A 20000-nucleotide genomic window follows, 5' to 3' on the forward strand; every position below is an offset into this window, starting at 1 on the left:
ACATTTTATCAAGGGTGTTACTGAGTTTCTTGATGACAACATTTAACGGGCCCATTTCATCAAATTTCTAGCAGTCAAGGGAGCTAATAAGTTTGCTGATGACAGCATTTAACAGAACCACGTCTGTCTCATTTCATCAAGGTTTAGCAGTCAAGGGAGTTAATGAGTTTGTTGCGGACAGCATTCAACAGAATCACGTCTTTAATCATTTCTTGAAATTTCTAGCAGTCATGGGAGTTAATAAGTTTGTTGATGACAGCATTCAACAGAATCACGTCTATCTCATTTCATCAAGGTTTAGCACTCAAGGGAGTTAATAGGTTTGTTGATGGTATCAGTCAACAGACCCCATCTATCTCATTTCATCAAGGTTTAGCACTCAAGGGAGTTAATAAGTTTGTTGTGACAGCATTTAACGGAACCACGTCTATCTCATTTCATCAAGGTTTAGCAGTCAAGGGAGTTAATAAGTTTGTTATGACAGCATCTAACAGAACCACGTCTATTTTATTTCATCAAAGTTTAGCACTCAAGGGAGTTAATAAGTTTGCTGAGGACAGATTTCAACAGAACCACGTCTATCTCATTTTATAAAATTTCTAGCAGTCAAGGGAGTTAATACGTTTGTTGTGACAGCATCTAACGGAACCACGTCTATTTCATTTCATCAAGGTTTAGCAGTCAAGGGAGTTAATGGGTTTGTTGAGGACAGCATTCAACAGAACCATTGTGTGGTTCCAGACGCTGCACTATGATCACAGGGGAACCCTGCACACAGCCCATGCTACAGACCACGTGCTGCTCAGAGATCAGAGTCCCAAGCAAAAGCCGTACGTGTTGTTCTTGGCTGTTGATTGTGCACAGATTTGTATTTGCATTTCTTTTTATCACAACAAATTTCTCTGTGTAAAATTCGGGCTGCTCTCCCCAGGGAGAGCGCGTCGCTACGCTACAGCGCCACCCTTTTTTTTGTATTTTTTCCTACGTGCAGTTTGATTTGTTTTTCCCATCAAAGTGGATTTTTTTTTTTTTTTACAGAATTTTGCCAGGAACAACCCTTTTGTTGCCGTGGGTTCTTTTACGTGCGCTAAGTGCATGCTGCACACGGGACCTCGGTTTATCGTCTCATCCGAATGACTAGCGCCCAGACCACCACTCAAGGTCTAGTGGAGGGGGAGAAAATATCGGCGGCCGAGCCGTGATTCGAACCAGCGTGCTCAGATTCTCTCGCTTCCTAGGCGGACGCGTTACCTTTAGGCCATCACTCCACATATTTACACTCGCCTGTTATGATCAGTTAAATGGTAGCTCTCGATGCTGGCTATTTATTTTCCGCAACAGTATAGCAAGTTTATGGTGTCTTCTCTGCTGGGTTTTTTTTTTTTCGGAGGGGGGTGGGGAGGCTGGGGATGGGGTGTCCGGGCATATTCTTGATGGGTGTCCCGCTAAACTTTCTGCTGAAGGCTAGGGGATAGGACGCAGTGAGCTGTCTCTGTAATCGGTGTAATTGTATTGTATTTACTGTATTTTTTACTGTATGGTTGTTTGTCACCATTGATTTCTCTATGTGTGGTTCGGCCTGTTCTTCCCTGGAAGAGCGCGTTATCACCGTGTAGTGTCACCATTATTACTTTTTTTTTCTTTCTACAAGTGTATTTGTGTTACTATCAGAATGGATTTTTCTACAGAATTTTGCCACGGGTGACCCTTTTGTTACCGTTGGTTCTTTAACGCGCGCGTTGGAGCACCTCAGTTTATCATCTCATCTGAATGACCAGTGTCCAGACCACCACTAATCAAGATCTAGTGGAGGGGAAGCAAATTCTGGCGACTGTTTGTGATTGGATCCCGTGCTTTGAGGTTCTCTGGTTTCCTTGGCGGACCTGTAACCAATGGGCCACCAGTCCACATGGTGCATGACCTCCACCTTCTCCATTTCTTTAAAGTACTGCTTTGGTTTCAGGTTCGCTTTGTATGCAGTTGTTAGTTTCTCGGTGCGTGTACGGCAGGCTGTGCTTCGTATCTCTGAGGCCTGCGGCATTCCCCTAACTTGAATTTGCCAAATGCCTTGATATCCGTCAGGATTATCTTTTGGGATGTTCGTCGCCATTGTTTGTAGCTACAGCTTCAAGGGCAATGTAGTGATGGACCAGTTGAGCGTAACGAAGTGGAGTGTTCTGTTTTTTCCCCACTGGGGCCGTATTCAAGAGACCGTCGTACCTGCAGGTAAATGTTTACCTGCGGGTAAATCCAACTGAGGCAAGGGAGAAGCTGTCCGAGGGTGAGCAGTATCCTGTGTTCAGGAACACTCTAGTCTACCCACGAGTATCCAAACCAGAAGACAAATTTACCCTTACTACCTGCCAAGGGTGACTGCCCACGAAGCAGAGGTAAATGTAGCGTTGATTTTGTTGAGGGAAAACAGACGTGCTTTGCGGATCGCCCGTGTTTTGCTAACTCTTTCCAATGCGCTGAACTGTAGTGCGGTGTGAAGTAAAAGAGCACGTGCAGAAGGGAATCACCAGGACAGACGATGGGTTAACTGCCTGAGTGCACCATGTATGTCTTGAATAAGAAGATAACTTAACCATCACGTTAAACCGTACCAGCGGGTCCCTACCATTTCCAAGGTAACTTGCCTTAAAACAAAATTAAATTTGTCTTGAATATGGCCATTGGAGGGCAGTTCTATGGATTTCGTCTTTGAAAACCGAATGTGCAGCTGACCCTCTTACAAATAATTATAGAATGGCCAGTCCATTTCAGGTCCAGCAAAAGCTGTGATCCCAAGGAGGGATGGACATGTTTTAGGACGACTCTGTTCAATCAGTACAAGTATGATGACTTGTTCTCACTGTTGAGAATGTGGCATATATATATTGGTGCCGAAAAACCTTGATGAAGAAAGTTTGAAACTTTGATGTCGATCCATATTACATGGGAGGACGCATCCAATCATTATTTTAGCAAAATGACTGGGAGTTGTTTGTTGTGATTATCTTGTTTTCTAAGCTCGGAAATTCGTTTCGCAATTTTGCTTCAATTTAGGCTGTCGAAGCCAGTAATGTTTATGAAGACGTCAAAGTTTGGAACTTTGATATATCCATATCATATGACCGTAATATTATGAAGTGCAGATCAACAAAGACTGCTTTAGCTGGATGGAATCTTCGGTTTCCAACACTCAACTTTCTTTTCGACAAACATAGTCTGAGATGGTGAGCAAAAAACATTATTTGGGGCAATAAGCCTTTGCATAAATACAGATTCGTAAGTACTGGTATACCTATCGTTTCTTTCTCACCACCACCAGCGTTTTCGTTTAAATTAATTGGAATCACGCATGAGCCATGAAGGTCTCAACTCTTGTTTTCTTCAATAACAACATGAGAGGCAGTAAATGAAAATGACTGTCAGTAGCTGCTGTAGTTTATTGTCCATATTCACTTTTCCTTCAGTTGTTTTGGATTTCTGTTGGAAAGCTGGATTTCTATCGGAAATTTTCTGTCATAAGAGTCGTATTTTTACTTCTGTATTCCAGCTGACTGAAAGCACTTAGAGATAATCATTTAAACGCATTTGAGGGAATGGAGATGAGTATGCAAGGGGGGTGGGTGAAAGGGTAGGAGAAGAGGGGTGTTACTTTATCGTGTAGTATTGAAGACTGGAGCAGAGGTAAGAGAAATGGTGTTTCTGACGTGTGCTGGTTTGGTTTCAGTTTATCGTGTAGTATTAAAGACGGGGCGGAGGTCAGACATACAGTGTTTTTGACATGTGTGCTGGTTTGGTTTCAGTTTTATCATGTAGTATTAAAGAGGGGGCGGAGGTCAGAGAGATGGTGTTTTTGACATGTGTGCTGGTTTGGTTTCAGTTTATCGTGTAGTATTAAAGACGGGGCGGAGGTCAGACATACAGTGTTTTTGACATGTGTGCTGGTTTGGTTTCAGTTTATCATGTAGTATTAAAGAGGGGGCGTAGTTCAGACAGATAGTGTTTCTGACATGTGTGCTGGTTTGGTTTCAGTTCTGTCTTGCCTGGAGAGAAGCCTCACAACGTTGTGTCTTCAGGAGGTATGTCATTCTTTAAACAAAAGCAGCAAGTTTTGTCTTTTTTTGTGTGTGCTTAATGTGGTGTTTTTCACACGCACACACGCGCGCGAGCACGCACTCACACACACATACGCATATGCACACATACACGTACACACTCGCACGCGCACAAGCACAATTGCACGGACGCATACACACGTGAGCTCAATGCTTGATGAATCCTTCCAGAACTGTTGTTGGTTAATATATTGTTTTTCGCTCGCACGCGCGCACACACACACACACACACACATGCGCGCGCGCACGCGCGCACACGCACACGCACACACACGCAGACACACACACACACACACACACACACACACACACACACACACACACGCACGCACACCAGCACACACACCAACACACACACACACACTATCAAATATACACGTGCACACATGCACACACGCACACGCACAATCACATATACATCTGCACACACACGCACACACACACACACACCTGCACACACATGCACACACACACACACACACACACATGCACACACACACACACACACACACCCGCGAGCGCGCGTGTATGTGCGTATGTGTGCCTACAATTAAGAGCTTTTTTTTCCCCCTGTGCCTGCAGACTTCCCAGATATCGCAGTTGGTGCCACAGTCACGGTGGTCATGGACAGAAAACAGTGAGTATGGCATGTGAACCCGTGCGTGTGCGTGCTCTGTGTGTGGAGTGATGGCCTAGAGGTAACGCGTCCGCCTAGGAAGCGAGAGAATCTGAGCGCGCTGGTTCGAATCACGGCTCAGCCGCTGATATTTTTTCCCCCTCCACGTAAAAAACCCACGTCAACAAAAGGGTTGTTCCTGGCAAAATTCTGTAGAAAAATCCACTTCGATAGGAAAAACAAATAAAACTGCATGCTGGAAAAAAATACAAAAGGATGGGTGGTGCTGTAGTGTAGCGACGCGCTCTCCCTAGGGAGAGCAGCCCGAATTTCACACAGAGAAATCTGTTGTGATAAAAATACAAATACAAATACAAATAAATTATGATAGCATGCTGCACACGGGACCTCGGTTTATCGTCTCATCCGAATGACTAGCGTCCAGACCACCACTCAAGGTCTAGTGGAGGGAGAGAAAATATTGGCGGCTTAGCCGTGATTCGAACCAGAGCGCTCAGATCCTCTCGCTTCCTATGCGGACGCGTTACCTCTAGGCCATCACTCCACATCACTCCACACCACATTTATGGTGCATTTTCATCTCAGAAAAGAAAATAAAGAGGAGAATTAAGACAAAATGTGAAGGCCAGAAGTACTTGACATGATCAAGTTAATATGACTAGACTACCATACCCGAAAGAGGATTTGTTTTTTGTTTCTGTTCACCTGAATGTTTAAGGACATTGTATGTGAGTCTGACTAATAACCTTGTGTTTCGGTTGTGTGTATGTGTGTGCGCGCGCGTGCGTTTGTGTGTGCTTGCATGCGTGCGTTTGTGTGTGTGTGTACTTCCGTGCGCGCGCGCGCGTGTGTGTGTTTGTGTGTTTGTGTGTGTGTGCTCGCGCGCGTGTATGTGTGTATGTGTATATGTGTGTATGCGCGCGCTTGTGTGTGTGTGTGTGTGTGTGTTTGCGCGCGCGCGTGCGTGTGTGTGTATGTGTGTGCGTGTGTGTGTATGTGTGTGTGTGTGTGTGTGTGTGTGTGTGTTTCTTTCAGACCAATGCAGGCGGAGGTGCAGGAACAGTACGATCACTTGACCACACAGACGTTGGAAACAAAGCCGGTAAGAAGTGACTGATAAAGAGGTTTAAATGTCCCCCCACAGCCTTTAGCAGCTATTTGTTTGTATTTGTATTTGTATTTCTTTTTATCACAATAGATTTCTCTGTGTGAAATTCGGGCTGCTCTCCCCAGGGAGAGCGCGTCGCTATACTACAGCGCCACCCTTTTCTTTTTTCTTTTTTCCTGCATGCAGTTTTATTTGTTTTTCCTATCGAAGTGGATTTTTCTACAGAATTTTGCCAGGAAGGTCGTAAGAAGTGAAAAGGACTTCATTTTGAGAAAAGTCAAGACTGGAAATTTTTTCGTTTCATCGTGATCAGTTCAAGGGTATTAACTCGCATGGTTTACAATTTTTAACTGTGAATTCCGACTGATTCTGTGGATATTTTTATGGCAGTTTGGGGCATAATCCAGTAAGTGATGAGGCGTTCACAAATCTTTCTCTGAATAAATATTTAACGGTCTCCTACTCCAACTTTCCATCACATGTTATCGTGTATTGTCGGTTGAATATAGGATTGAACGGGCACGTCAACAACTTGAAACAAAATGGCGTCGTTCGCGAAGAATATGAGCACGCGCTTTGAATGTGTATAAATATGTGTACGCAACTGATTTTTGCCCATGACCTTCAGGGCTCAGCCAACAGATCTGTAAATCCACTCGTCGTATTGATTTTAGTATTTTCCGAAAAAGACCACTTGGGCGAATGAACATAGTGAAAGCCCTGTAACTGAGAGTAAAACACACAAGCTTTTTATGTATTGAGTATAATTTCAAAATGTAATGTTTAAGATGAGAAAGATCAGTTTAAAGCAAATTAAGTCCCCTAGCATTAATTACAGAGTAATTTCCCTTTTTTACTATCTACACCAAAACGTTTGCAAAATAAATAAAACTTCCATGCTTAGCAAAAGAAGTTCCTGTTTGAACAAAAAATGATAATAATGACTGCTCTTGTTGTTGTGTCGAATATCAGATCAAAGTGCCAAGTTTAGAGAATACAAAAAAATATATATATATAACAGTAAATGCAGTTTGCATATAATTAGGCTTCTTTTTTTTTCTTTTTTTGTGCCCATCTCAGAGGTGCAATATTGTTTTAAACAAGATGACTGGGAAGAACTGAATTTTTGCTATTTTTATGCCTAATTTGGTGTCAACTGACAAAGTATTTGCAGAGAAAATGTCAATGTTAAAGTTTACCACGGACACACACACACACACACACACACACACACACACACACACACACACACACACACACAGACAACCGAACACCGGGTTAAAACATAAAAACATAGACTCACTTTGTTTACACAAGTGAGTCAAAAATATAATAAATAAAATTAAATAAATAATAAAATAAAATGAATAAAATAATAGATAACTACATAAAAACACTACTACTACTAATAATATTGTTGAACTCTGTGTCCTCCAGAAAGCAAAGCCAGCTGAGAAACTGCAGGACGTCACACACAACGTCAGCAGAATCTTCCGGTGCTTGGATCAGTTTCCTGAGAAAGGTGGGCCATGTTGGCTTTGTTCGATGTATCATAACAACAACAACAACACCATCATCATCGACAACAACAACAACATCGACAACAACAACAACAGCGACATCAACAACAGCAAAAACATCGACAACAACAACAACATCGACAACAACAACAACATCGACAACAACAACAACAGCGACATCAACAAAAACAACAACAACAACAACATAAACAAAAACAACAGCAACAACAACAACAACATCGACAACAGCAACAACAGCGACATCAACAAAAACAACAACAACATCAACAACAACAACAACAGCGACATCAACAAAAACAACAACAACAACATCGATAACAACAACAACAGCGACATCAACAAAAACAACAACAACAACATCGACAACAACAACAACAGCAACAACATCGACAACAACAACAACAACAATAGCGACATCAACAAAAACAACAACAACAACAACATCGATAACAACAACAACAGCGACATCAACAAAAACAACAACAACATCGATAACAACAACTACAGCGACATCAACAAAAACAACAACAACAACAACATCTACAACAACAACAGCAAATCGGCATAACCGAGTGGTTAAAGCGTTGGACTGTCAATCTGAGGGTCCCAGGTTCGAATCTCGGTAACGGCGCCTGGTGGGTAAAGGGTGGAGATTTTTCCGATCTCTCAGGTCAACATATGTGCAGACCTGCCGGTACCTGAACCCCCTTCGTGTGTATACGCACGCAGAAGATCAAATACGCACGTTAAAGATCCTGTAATCCATGTCAGCGTTCGGTGGGTTATGGAAACAAGAACATACCCAGCATGGACACACCCCGAAAACGTAGTTTGGCTGCCTACATGATGGGGTAAATAAACAAAACGGTCATAGAAATGTTACATGTTTGTCTGAGTGTGTAGGTGTGTGTGCCTAAAATCTGACTGAATGACACAGGAAACGAATGATGAGCGCCCAATGGCAGCCGTCAGTCGGCTCTACCCAGGTAGGCAGCCTGTTGTGTAAATGACTCCGTGTTTGTAAAGCGCTTAGAGCTTGGTCTCCGACCGAGGATAAGCGCTATATAAGTATCCATATCAATTATGTTCGGCTTTTATCAGAGAACTAGCATAACCTTACAGTTGGGCCAACAGCAAAGTGAGAGTTTCATGATCAAGGTTTCTCCACTACAATGGAAGTCGTATACAGCTTAGTGTTTTGTTTCAAGGACTTTGACTCTCAAACCTGAGGCACGCGACTACCCTTGTTCTTAGTGAGACAGCCTTTGGGGACCATTCCTAGCGCCCACTCTCCTGGAAGCCCTCTTGGCCGAGATAATGAGGAAGTAATTTGGGGCAAGACACTCTTCGCTTTTGTCAAATTCTAGCCCAAATAGTCGGGACAGCAGTTGCGCATGTTCTGGTGGTCATATTCAGACTCGACTGACTGGCATGCTATAATCTAATGTCGAGTTTCAGCACACAATGTTAGGATCTGTTGGGGTTCACACCGTGGAACTTGAGGGCCGTCTGCAAACTTTTGGGTGTTTTTTTTTTTTTTTTCTTCGCCAAATGTTTTTTTGCAGTGTACATAGCGCTAAGCGATACAGATATATCATGCGCAACATAAAAGAGATTAAAACTAGCCAAATAAGAATTCATAACAGCTGACGATAGACTAACCCCCACTCCTCCTCCCCCCCCACCCCCCTCAGCCCCCCTCCACACACACACACACACACACACACACACACACACACACACACACACACACACACATGTTAAGATAACAGGGTATTGCACAACAATTTTTACAAATGAAAAAATCACTTCCGATCACACACACACAGAAATGCTTGCCTGTGCTCACCCGCTCAGTCCCACATGCATGCATAATGTCTGCTCCCATGCACTCTTCTGCTGGTGAAGTTCAGGTGTTGCTGTGGCGAGGGGAGTATGGGTCACAGTCCTATGAGTGAGTGTATTGGATGTTTTGATTGTGTGCGCGAACGGCTGTAGGAATGAATGAATTAATGTAGCGAGATGTTCTTGCGCGTGGAGCTCTGAACCTGCCACTTATGTCTGACCTTCTGCTATTAATGTCACCATGTGGTGGGCTGTCTTTCGTCGGTCAAAATAGTTATTAGTAGTCTGTCAGTCAGTTTTCTATTGTGCATGTCGCTAAAGGTGTCTTGTCTTATACCCACCACCCCACCCGCTTTCCTAATGACTTTTTTCCAACCTGTCTTTGTCATGTTTGGTCAGGTTCCCTCCCCAGCACACGGCTCCGTATGTTAAAACGCTGCAGACAACAGATGTGTAAAACAATTGACTAAGCGCGTTGGGTTACGCTGCTGGTCAGGCATCTGCTTGGCAGATGTGGTGTAGCGTATATGGTTTTGTCCGAACGCAGTGACGCCTCCTTGAGCTACTGATACTGAAACTGAAACTGAAAACATTTGGAGCATCTGCTTGCACTCAGCTCTTTTTGTTGTTGTTGTATTGGTTGTTTTGTAGTAGTTATTATCATCATCATCATCATTTATTATTATTATTATTTCTATTAGTATCATCATCATCATCATGATCACCATCATTCTTACGATTATCATTTTCATTGTTATTATTACACACTTTTTTTCTTTCTTTTTTTTTTTTTTTTTTTTTTTGCAGATAGCGAAAACCGATCCATGTGTGTCAACGACCTGCGAAGCATCCTTCAAACTCTCCACAAGGACGATTACGTGCAGTTTGTCAGCGGCCATCTCGGCAGGCGTTGCCCTAGCAACGACACGTCCTGTGAGGACCGGCGCTTCGTGCTGATCGACGTCGTGGCGCAGATGGGAGACGTCACCTCCCAGGAACTGCTCGTGACGCACGTGCTGAACAAGGAGCCAGCGGTCGACGAGGAGCTACGCAGAGTGTTCATCCACTGCGTCACCATCAAGAACCCCACTGAGGTGAGCTGTTCTGCCTGTCGGCGTCAACCAAGGAACGTATTAAAGACAAAATTAATTTTGTCTGAAGGCAAATTAAACGTCAAGTCAGTCCTTATGTATGGAGCAGAGACATGGAGGACAACAAAGACCACCATCAGGAAAGTGCAGACCTTCATCAACAGCTGCCTGAGAAGGATCCTCCAGATACGCTGGCCCGACACTATCAGCAACGCAGACCTGTGGCAGCGTACCAACCAGCTGCCAGCTGAAGACGAGATTCGGCGTAGAAGATGGAGATGGATCGGGCACACCCTGAGGAAGCCAGACAGTAACATCACCAGGCAGGCACTGAAATGGAATCCCCAGGGCAAACGGAAGAGAGGAAGGCCAAGAAACACCTGGCGACGTGACCTCGAGGCAGACACCAAGAAGATGGGGCACACCTGGAGACAATTAGAAAGGGCAGCCCAGGACAGAGGACTCTGGCGGACTGTTGTGAGCGGCCTATGCTCCGGGGGGAGTGATGGGCATAACTGTAGGCAAATTACCTTTTGACGGGTACAGTTTACCTTGAAGAATAAGCTGTCTTCGTGTCCAAGACACGCACGACCCATCGTCTATAATTTAAAAAAAAAGTCCAGGTGATTTCCTTCTGTACATGCTCTTGTACGCCAAGACACTAAAAAAAAAAAGTGTGGAACCAATTAAATATCATGAAGAATGGGATAAAACTCCCAGAATATCCCGTCACTTTAGGAAACAACAAATTCCCTTCGACATCAGAAAAAGCTAAAGGATTTGTCAACTTGCTTTTTTTTTTTTTTTTTTAAGTAAGCAGACTAGATGGACTACCACAGGTACAGAAAGTACTCAGAGAAAAAGAAGAAAAATATGAAATCTATAACGATCCTACTCCTGATAATCAACATTACGTTAATGCTCCTCTAACACACCAAGAAATGAAAGATGCAGTCTATTCCATTTCAAATAAGAAAACATCGGTAGGAATTGATGCTATTTCTATTGAAATGATTAAGCATCTACCAGATAAATGGATCAACATTCTACTTAATGTATTCAAACGATGTTGGGACACTGGATCAACATTCATCTTAATATGTTCAAACGATGTTGGGACACTGATGTTCTCCATAAAATCTGGAAGGAATCAATAATAGTTCCAATCCACAAACAAGGCAAACCAAAAACACACATTGGCAGTTACAGACCTATAGCACTCATGACTCATGTCTGTAAGTTGCACACACACAAAAAAATGTTAAACAGATTCGTCTACTACTGTGAAAAGAATAATGTCATCCCTGTAAATCAAGCAGGTTTTAAAAAAAGAAGATCCACAATCATTTAGTGAAATTAACCACTCAGGTTAAGCACCAATTTGCGAGACGAAAATGTTTGCTTGCAACTTTTGTCGACATCACTAAAGCCTATGACCAAGTGTGGCATTCACGTCTAACGTTAAAACTGAAGACGATTGGATTATCGGGACATATGTATAACTTTATAATAGACTTCATAGAAAACCAGAAAAAAATCAGACTAAAATAGGGAATACGTATTCATCTACACGAAGATTGCAGACAGGGCTTTGTAATTGCTCCAATATTGTTCAACATTCTAATGAATGATCTACCAAACCAAAAACAAAACAAAACAAAAAAACAAAGAATGTAGTAATGGTTTCAATACGCTGACGATATATGCATGTGGATGAAAGTTACAATCAAAAAGAATACACCTGCCGGATATATGAATTACACAAAAAAGCTATGTCGAAATGAGTTAAACACAGTAGCAAATTATATGAGCGAGAATGGTCTGCAAATATCAACCGAAAAAACACACGTGATGCTTTTTAATAATGGATCAAGTCCAACAACATTGCCTTCCTTTAAAATTTGCAATAACACCCTGGAATATAAAACAGTAGTTTAATTCCTTGGAGTGCACCTTACATCAAAATCAACTTGGAATCATCATATCGATTACGTTTTAACAAAGGCCAGGAAAACATCAAACTTCTTGAAAATAGTCTGCAAACTACCATGGAGCCAGTACATATTTACTCTACTACAACTTTGCGCATCACTTGTTCGGTCAAAACTTATATATGCACAAGAAGTATACTTCAGTGCACCGAAATATTTATTGAAAAAAATTCAAAGCATAGACTGCAGAGCATATAAACTGGCACTTGATTTACCAGTCCATGCTTCCAGTAAGAAAACGTACAGTGCAGCGGGAGTATTACCATTAGAGGATCAAAGGGAACTTGCGTGTAGTAAATTTGTCTTGAGAAGTTTAACCAATGGAAATGATTTGAAATCAGAAATAACTCCCAAATCCGACCGCGATTTTCCAAAGAGAGCTAGATCTATATCCTCTCATACCACACTGGGAACATACACGTAAAAATGTTTGAACAAATTCCGGCGTGAATAAAAACTCTGACTCTGACTCTGACTTGGCTAACCACTGGGGCCTGGTGGTGGTGGTGGGTGTGCAGGTGTTCCTCCAGTGTGGGTGGTGGTGGTGGTGGTGTGGGTGGTGGTGGTGGTGGGTGTGCAGGTGCTCCTTCAGTGTGGGTGGTGGTGGTGGTGGCGTGGGTGGTGGTGGTGGTGGGTGTGCAGGTGCTCCTCCAGTGTGGGTGGTGGTGGTGGTGGGTGGTGGTGGTGGTGGTGGGTGTGCAGGTGTTCCTCCAGAGTGGGTGGTGGTGGTGGTGGTGTGGGTGGTGGTGGTGTGGGTGGTGGTGGGTGTGCAGGTGTTCCTCCAGTGTGGGTGGTGGTGGTGGGTGCGCAGGTGTTCCTCCAGTGTAGGGTGGTGGTGGTGGTGATGGCGGTGGTGGGTGTGCAGGTGTTCCTCCAGTGTAGGGTGGTGGTGGTGGTGATGGCGGTGGTGGGTGTGCAGGTGTTCCTCCAGTGTGAGTGGTGGTGGTGGTGGTGGTGGTGGTGGGTGTGCAGTCGTTCCTCCAGTGTGGGTGGTGGTGGTGGTGGTGGTGGGTGTGCAGGTGCTCCTCCAGTGTGGGTGGTGGTGGTAGTATTGGTGTGTGTGGATGGGGGTGGGTTGGGGGGGAGGCGTTTGTGTGTGTAGGAGGGAGATGGGGGACTTTATGGAATCTTCATCTTCTTCTTCTTCGTTCTTGGGCTCCAACTCCCACGTTCACTCGCATGTACACAAGTAGGCTTTTACGTGTATGACGTGTTTTTACCCCCCGCCATGGAGTCAGCAATATGCCGTTTTCGAGGGATCTTTCTGGAATGAATCTTGACTCTTGACTCTGCACTCGGCTAACCACTGGAGGCTGGTGGTGATGGTGATGGTGGGTGATGGCGGTGGTGATGATGGTGGTGGTGGTGATGGTGGTGATGGTGATGGTGGTGGTGGTGGTGATGGTGGTGATGGTGATGATGCTGGTGGGTGTGCAGGCGTTCCTGAAGTCCCTGGAGACGCTGTGTTTCGGGGCCCGAGGGGAGCGGCACGGGGCGAGGAACATGACGAGGACCCAGAGCCGGGCCTGTCTGGCCGTGGGCAGCGCCGCCAGAAACGCCCAGCACAGCGGTGAACACTCCGCAGCGGACAGTCTGGTGGACAGGCTGGAGACTTGGCTTGACCGCCACGCTGAGGGTATGTGTGTGTGTGTGTGTGTGTGTGTGTGTGTGTGTGTGTGTGCGTGTGTGTGTGTGTGTGCGTGTGTGTGTGTGTGTTTGTGTGTGTGTGTGGGGGGGGGAGAGATGGGGGGGAGGCAAGGTGGGTCGAGGATTAGGGGTGTGGGGTGGAGAGGTGTGTGGGTGGTGGAGGCTGGAGACTTGGCTTGACCGCCACGCTAAGGGTATGTGTGTGTGTGTGTGTGTGTGTGTGTGTGTGTGTGTGTGTGTGTGTGTGTGTTTGTGTGTGTGTGTGTCTGTTTGTGTGTGTGTGGTTGTGTGTGTGTGTGTGTGTGTGTGTGTGTCTGTTTGTGTGTGTGTGTGTGTGTGTGTGTGTGTGTGTCTGTTTGTGTGTGTGTGTGTGTGTGTGTGTGTTTGTGTTTGTGTGTGTGTGTGTTTGTGTGTGGGTGTGTGTGTTTGTGTGTGTGTGTGTGTGTGTGTGTGTGTGTGTGTGTGTGTCTATGTGTGTCTGTGTCTATGAGTGTCTGTGTGTGTCTTGTGGTGGTGAGGGGGGAGAGGGGGGAGGCAAGGTGGGTCGTGGATTAGCGGTGTAGGGGCGTGGAGTTGACTGCCTAGATAGCTTTAATTTTAGGCTCAGGCAGTATAAAAATGTTCATAAATCATCATCGGTGTGGAGGTGTGGAGGTGGTATGTTTTGGTATGTGGATGGGTGGGTGGGAGTGCGCGCGCGTGCGCGCGTGTGTGTGTGTGTATATATGTGTGTGTGTGTGTGTGTGTGTGTGTGTGTGTGTGTGTGTGTGTGTGTAGAAGGGAGGAAGGGGTCGGGATTTGTGGTGTGGGTGGGTGGTGGTGGTGGTACTGGTGTGTATGGATGGGTGGGTGGGAGTCTTTTTTGTGTATCGGAGGGAGTGGACAGGCTGGAGACTCGGCTTGGCCGCCAAGCTGAGGGTATGTGTGTGGGTGGTGGGCGGGGGGTTGGGGGAGGGGGTGAGGAGTGTGGATGTGGGTGTGTGGTGATGGTGGTATTGGTGTGTGTGTGTGTGGGTGGAGGGAGGGTGTGGATGGGGTGGGGGATGGAATGGATGGTGTGGAGGTGTGGTGGTGGTGGTGGTGGTGGTGGCATTGGTGGTATTGGTGTGTGTGGGTGTGGGGTGGGTGGATAGGGTGGGGGATGGAATGGATGGTGTGGAGGTGTGGTGGTGGTGGTGGTATGTGTGTGGATGGATGGGGTGGGGCTGCACGGCAGGGATGGGTGTGTATGTTTGTGGGTGGAGGATCGGGATTCTGGGGGATTTGGGTGTGGAGTGTGGAGTGTGTAGGTGGTGGTAGAGGGTGGATGAGTGGGTGGGTGGGAGTGCGTGCGAGTGTGGGACGTTGGGGATTTAGTGTGGGGCGTTGGGGGATTTAGTGTGGGGCGTTGGGGATTTAGTGTGGGGCGTTGGGGGATTTAGTGTGGGGCGTTGGTGGTTAACTGTGGGGCGTTGGGGGTTTAGTGTGGGAGTGTGGGGCGTTGGAGATTTAGTGTGGGGCGTTGGGGATTTAGTGTGGATGTGTGGGTCGGTGGGGATTTAGTGTGCGTGTGTGGGGCGTTAGGTGTTTAGTGTGGGGCGTTGGGGGGTTAGTGTGGGTGTGTGGGGCGTTAGGGATTTAGTGTGGGTGTGTTGTGGGTTTAGTGTGGGTGTGTGTGGGGTTTAGTGTGGGTGTGTGTGGGGTTTAGTGTGGGTGTGTTGTGGGTTTAGTGTGGGTGTGGGGGGTTAGTGTGGGTGTGTTGTGGGTTTAGTGTGGGTGTGGGGGGTTAGTGTGGGTGTGTTGTGGGTTTAGTGTGGGTGTGTTGTGGGTTTAGTGTGGGTGTGTTGTGGGTTTAGTGTGGGTGTGTGTGGGGTTTAGTGTGGGTGTGTTGTGGGTTTAGTGTGGGTGTGGGGGTTTAGTGTGGGTGTGTTGGGGGTTTAGTGTGGGTGTGTTGGGGGTTTAGTGTGGGTGTGTGGGGAGTTGGGATTTAGTGTGGGTGTGTTGGGGGTTTAGTGTGGGTGTGTGGGGCGTTGGGAATTTAGTGTGGGTGTGTGGGGCGTTGGGGGTTTAGTGTGGGGCGTTGGGGGTTTAGTGTGGGTGTGTGGGGCGTTGGGGGTTTAGTGTGGGTGCGTTGGGGGTTTAGTGTGGGCGTGTGGGGAGTTGGGATTTAGTGTGGGTGTGTTGTGGGTTAAGTGTGGGTGTGGGTGTGTTGGGGGTTTAGTGTGGGTGTGTGGGGCGTTGGGGATTTAGTGTGGGTGTGTGGGGCGTTGGGGGTTTAGTGTGGGAGTGTGGGGTTGTTAGAAGGATGGATGGATGGGTATGTGTTGTGTGGGTGTGGGTGTTGGTGTTGGGTGGGTGGTTGGTGTGAGATAACAAAATCTGTTTGACAGAAGGCAATACAATACAATACAATACAATGCTGTGCAATACATCTGAACGCAATGAAACGCAGCACAGCGCAATAATCACGTATGCCTGATTCTGAATTTGCGCAAAGCAAACTCAACGAGCTATTATTACAAGTATATATACGCATTGCAGAGCTAGAGAAATGTGTTGTGACAAAATACGACACAACAACACAACACACGCAACGCAACCCAACACAACCCAACACAACACAAACAATACAACATCCACACATTACACATCACGCTTTCATACCAGCGTTGTGTCTGTGTCTGTGTCAAGGTGACCCGCACGTGAGCAAGCGAGACACGTGGTTGGAGGAGACGCAGCACGAGGCGCATCACGTGAGCAAGGCTGTGCTCCTGCACGCGCTGGGTAACGCCGCTTTGGGCAGGTCACGTGAGCGTCTGTTGCTGCACGCCACGCCCAACAGGGGACATCACCTATGGCGACGAGCCGCCTTGGACGCCATGAGGCGTTTCAACTGTTCAGAGGTACTGACCTGTTCATTGATTGATGGTGATGATGATGATGATGATGATGATGGTGATGATGATGATGATGATGATGATGATACGCCATGAGGCGTTTCAACTGTTCAGAGGTACTGACCTGTTCATTGATTGATGGTGATGATGATGATGATGATGATGATGATACGCCATGAGGCGTTTCAACTGTTCAGAGGCACTGACCTGTTCATTGATTGATGGTGATGATGATGATGATGATGATACGCCATGAGGAGTTTCAACTGTTCAGAGGCACTGACTTGTTCATTGATTTTTCGTTTTTGTTATTTTTACTTTATTTATTTTATCTTATTTATTTTTATTGTTATTTCTTTCTTCTTTTTTTTCTTCTTTTTTTCTTTTTCTTTTTTTCTCAAGGCCTGACTAAGCGCGTTGGGTTACGCTGCTGGTCAGGCATCTACTTGGCAGATGTGGTGTAGCGTATATATATGGATTTGACCGAACGCAGTGACGCCTCCTTGAGCTACTGATACTGATGCTGATACTGATCGTTTCCTGTGTCATTCACTCAGGCTTGTGTCAGGCTTCATGTACGTGGAAGGAAGCATAACCTGACTGTCGTAATAATGGTAAGAAGAAGATGAAGAAGAAGAAGAAGAAGAAGAAGAAGAAGAAGAAGAAGAGTATTAACGGTAATGATAAAAAGGTTTTTCTGTATAGCGCCTGATCTTTTTTTTTTTTTTTTTCTTCTTCTTTTTTTTTTTTTTTTTTTTCTCTTTTTTTAAATCTGTAAGCGCTTTACTATACAAAAGTTCCACCAACAATACAAAGCAGCACGTTTCACCATCTATCCATGCATAGATAGATAGATAGATAGATAGATAGATAGATCGATAGATAAATAGATAGATAGATAGATAGATAGATAGATGCTACAAAGTGCTGGGTGTACCGATTCATGTTTGTTTTTGGTTTGTTTTCTGTTATTGTTTTGTTGTTGTTGTTGTTTTTTCAGACCGCCCGAAGTCTGCTGGCCTCAATGATGCATGACGACAAGCACACTGTTCGTAGCACGGCGCTGAGTGTCTTTGTCAATCACCCACGTCGGCATGAGGCTTCCCGAGAACACGAGGATGTGATGCTGAGGTGAGGAAGTGTGTTCACAGGTATATGCTGCTGAGGTGAGGAAGTGTGTTCACAGGTATATGTTTGGGTAAGGAAGTGTGTTCACAGGTATATGATGCTGAGTTGAAGAAGTGTGTTCACAGGTATATGCTGAGGTAAGGAAGTGTGTTCACATGCACATGCTAAGCTGAGGAAGTGTGTTCACATGTATATGGTGCTGAGGTGAGGAAGTGTTTTCACAGGTAGATGCTGCTGTGGTGAGGAAGTGCGTTCACAGGTATATGCTGAGGTCAGGAAGTGTGTTCACAGGTAAATGCTGCTGAGGTGAGGAAATGTGTTCACAGGTATATGCTGCTGAGGTGAGGAAGTGTGTTCACAGGTATATGCTGCTGAGGTGAGGAAGTGCGTTCACAGGTATATGCTGAGGTGAGGAAGTGTGTTCACAGGTATATGCTGCTGAGGTGAGGAAGTGTGTTCACAGGTATATGCTGAGGTGAGGTGTGTTCATATGTATATGCTAAGGTGAGGAGGTGTGTTCACAGGTATATCATGCTGAGGTGAGGAAGTGTGTTCACAGGTATATGCTGAGGTGAGGAAGTGTGTTCACAGGTATATGCTGAGGTGAGGAAGTGTGTTCACAGGTATATGCTGAGGTGAGGAAGTGTGTTCACAAGTATATGCTAAGCTGAGGAAGTGTGTTCACATGTATATGGTGCTGAGGTGAGGAAGTGTGTTCACAGGTATATGGTGCTGAGGTGAGGAAGTGTGTTCACAGGTAGATGATGCTGAGGTGAGGAAGTGTGTTCACAGGTATATGCTGAGGTGAGGAAGTGTGTTCACAGGTATATGCTGAGGTGAGGAAGTGTGTTCACAGGTACATGCAGAGGTGAGGAAGTCTGTTCACAGGTATATGTATAATTTACATTGCTTATGTTCAAACTATCATTGACAATGCTCCTGTTTTAACCACCATTGACAATGCTTCTATTTTATTTTCCTCAGTAAGGAGTACACGTATCCTGCAGTCGCCCGAGTGAAACGAAGCATGTTCGACAAAGTGCTGCTGAGATTCAAACTGGCTCTGCCCAAAGTGGACTGGAAGAAAGAACTGGGGTCGAAGGCTGTGGGTGCCAGCTTTGGCCTGTACTTTGAAAACGGCATCGACGTCCTGTTCCGTAAGTTACTTCTATAAACAAAATTGTTGCAGGCCTAAGAAATCCTTCACAAATCAACTGTAAGTGAATTAAAACTACTCTCTCAAATGTTTTCATGACAGGCCTTGAGAATCCTTCACAAATTACCTGCAGGTGAATTAAAACTATTCTCTCAAATGTTTTCATGATAGGCCTAGGAAATTATTCACTAATCAACTGCAAGTGAATTAAAACTATTCTCTCAAATGTCTTCATGATAGGCCTAGAAAATCCTTCACAAAGTACGTGCAGGTGAATTAAAACTACTCTCTCAAATGTCTTCATCATAGGCCTCGACAATCCTTCACAAATTACCTGCAGGTAAATTAAAAATAATCTCTCAAATGTTTTCATGATAGGCCTAGAAAATCCTTCACAAAGTACCTGCAGGTGAATTAAAAATACTCTCTCAAATGTCTTCACGATAGGCCTAGGAAACCCTTCACAAATTACTTGCAGGTGAATTAAAACTATTCTTCTAAAAAATATTTATGTTTACATATGTTAGAGCCATAGGACGGAGGCCATTCATTCACTTAACTGGTTGTTTCCTTCGAAACGGGAACGACTCGTGGTGCTTTCCGAAACGGGAACGACTCATGATGCTTTCCGAAACAGGAACGACTCATGATGCTTTCCGAAACAGGAACGACTCATAATGCTTTCCGAAACAGGAACGACTCGTGATGCTTTCCGAAACGGGAACGACTCATGATGCTTTCCGAAACAGGAACGACTCATGATGCTTTCCGAAACAGGAACGACTCGTGATGCTTTCCGAAACGGGAACGACTCGTGATGCTTTCCGAAACGGGAACGACTCGTGATGCTTTCCGAAACAGGAACGACTCGTGA

General features: G+C 45.2%; 1 protein-coding gene across 1 annotated transcript in view; it reads left to right on the top strand.

Annotated features, from left to right (window-relative positions):
* Positions 1-20000, top strand: part of LOC143287914 (uncharacterized) — a 132061-nt gene that overhangs the window by 11558 nt on the left and 100503 nt on the right. The window contains exons 8-17 of the mRNA XM_076596156.1: positions 742-830; positions 4024-4070; positions 4689-4743; positions 5779-5845; positions 7289-7373; positions 10045-10331; positions 13757-13955; positions 16637-16848; positions 17843-17973; positions 18955-19127. Of these exons, the coding sequence (XP_076452271.1) occupies positions 742-830; positions 4024-4070; positions 4689-4743; positions 5779-5845; positions 7289-7373; positions 10045-10331; positions 13757-13955; positions 16637-16848; positions 17843-17973; positions 18955-19127 (1345 nt within the window). The remainder of the gene's footprint in view (positions 1-741; positions 831-4023; positions 4071-4688; positions 4744-5778; positions 5846-7288; positions 7374-10044; positions 10332-13756; positions 13956-16636; positions 16849-17842; positions 17974-18954; positions 19128-20000) is intronic.

This window comes from Babylonia areolata, chromosome 12 (genome assembly GCF_041734735.1).
Source record: "Babylonia areolata isolate BAREFJ2019XMU chromosome 12, ASM4173473v1, whole genome shotgun sequence".
Classification (NCBI taxonomy): domain Eukaryota; kingdom Metazoa; phylum Mollusca; class Gastropoda; order Neogastropoda; family Buccinidae; genus Babylonia; species Babylonia areolata.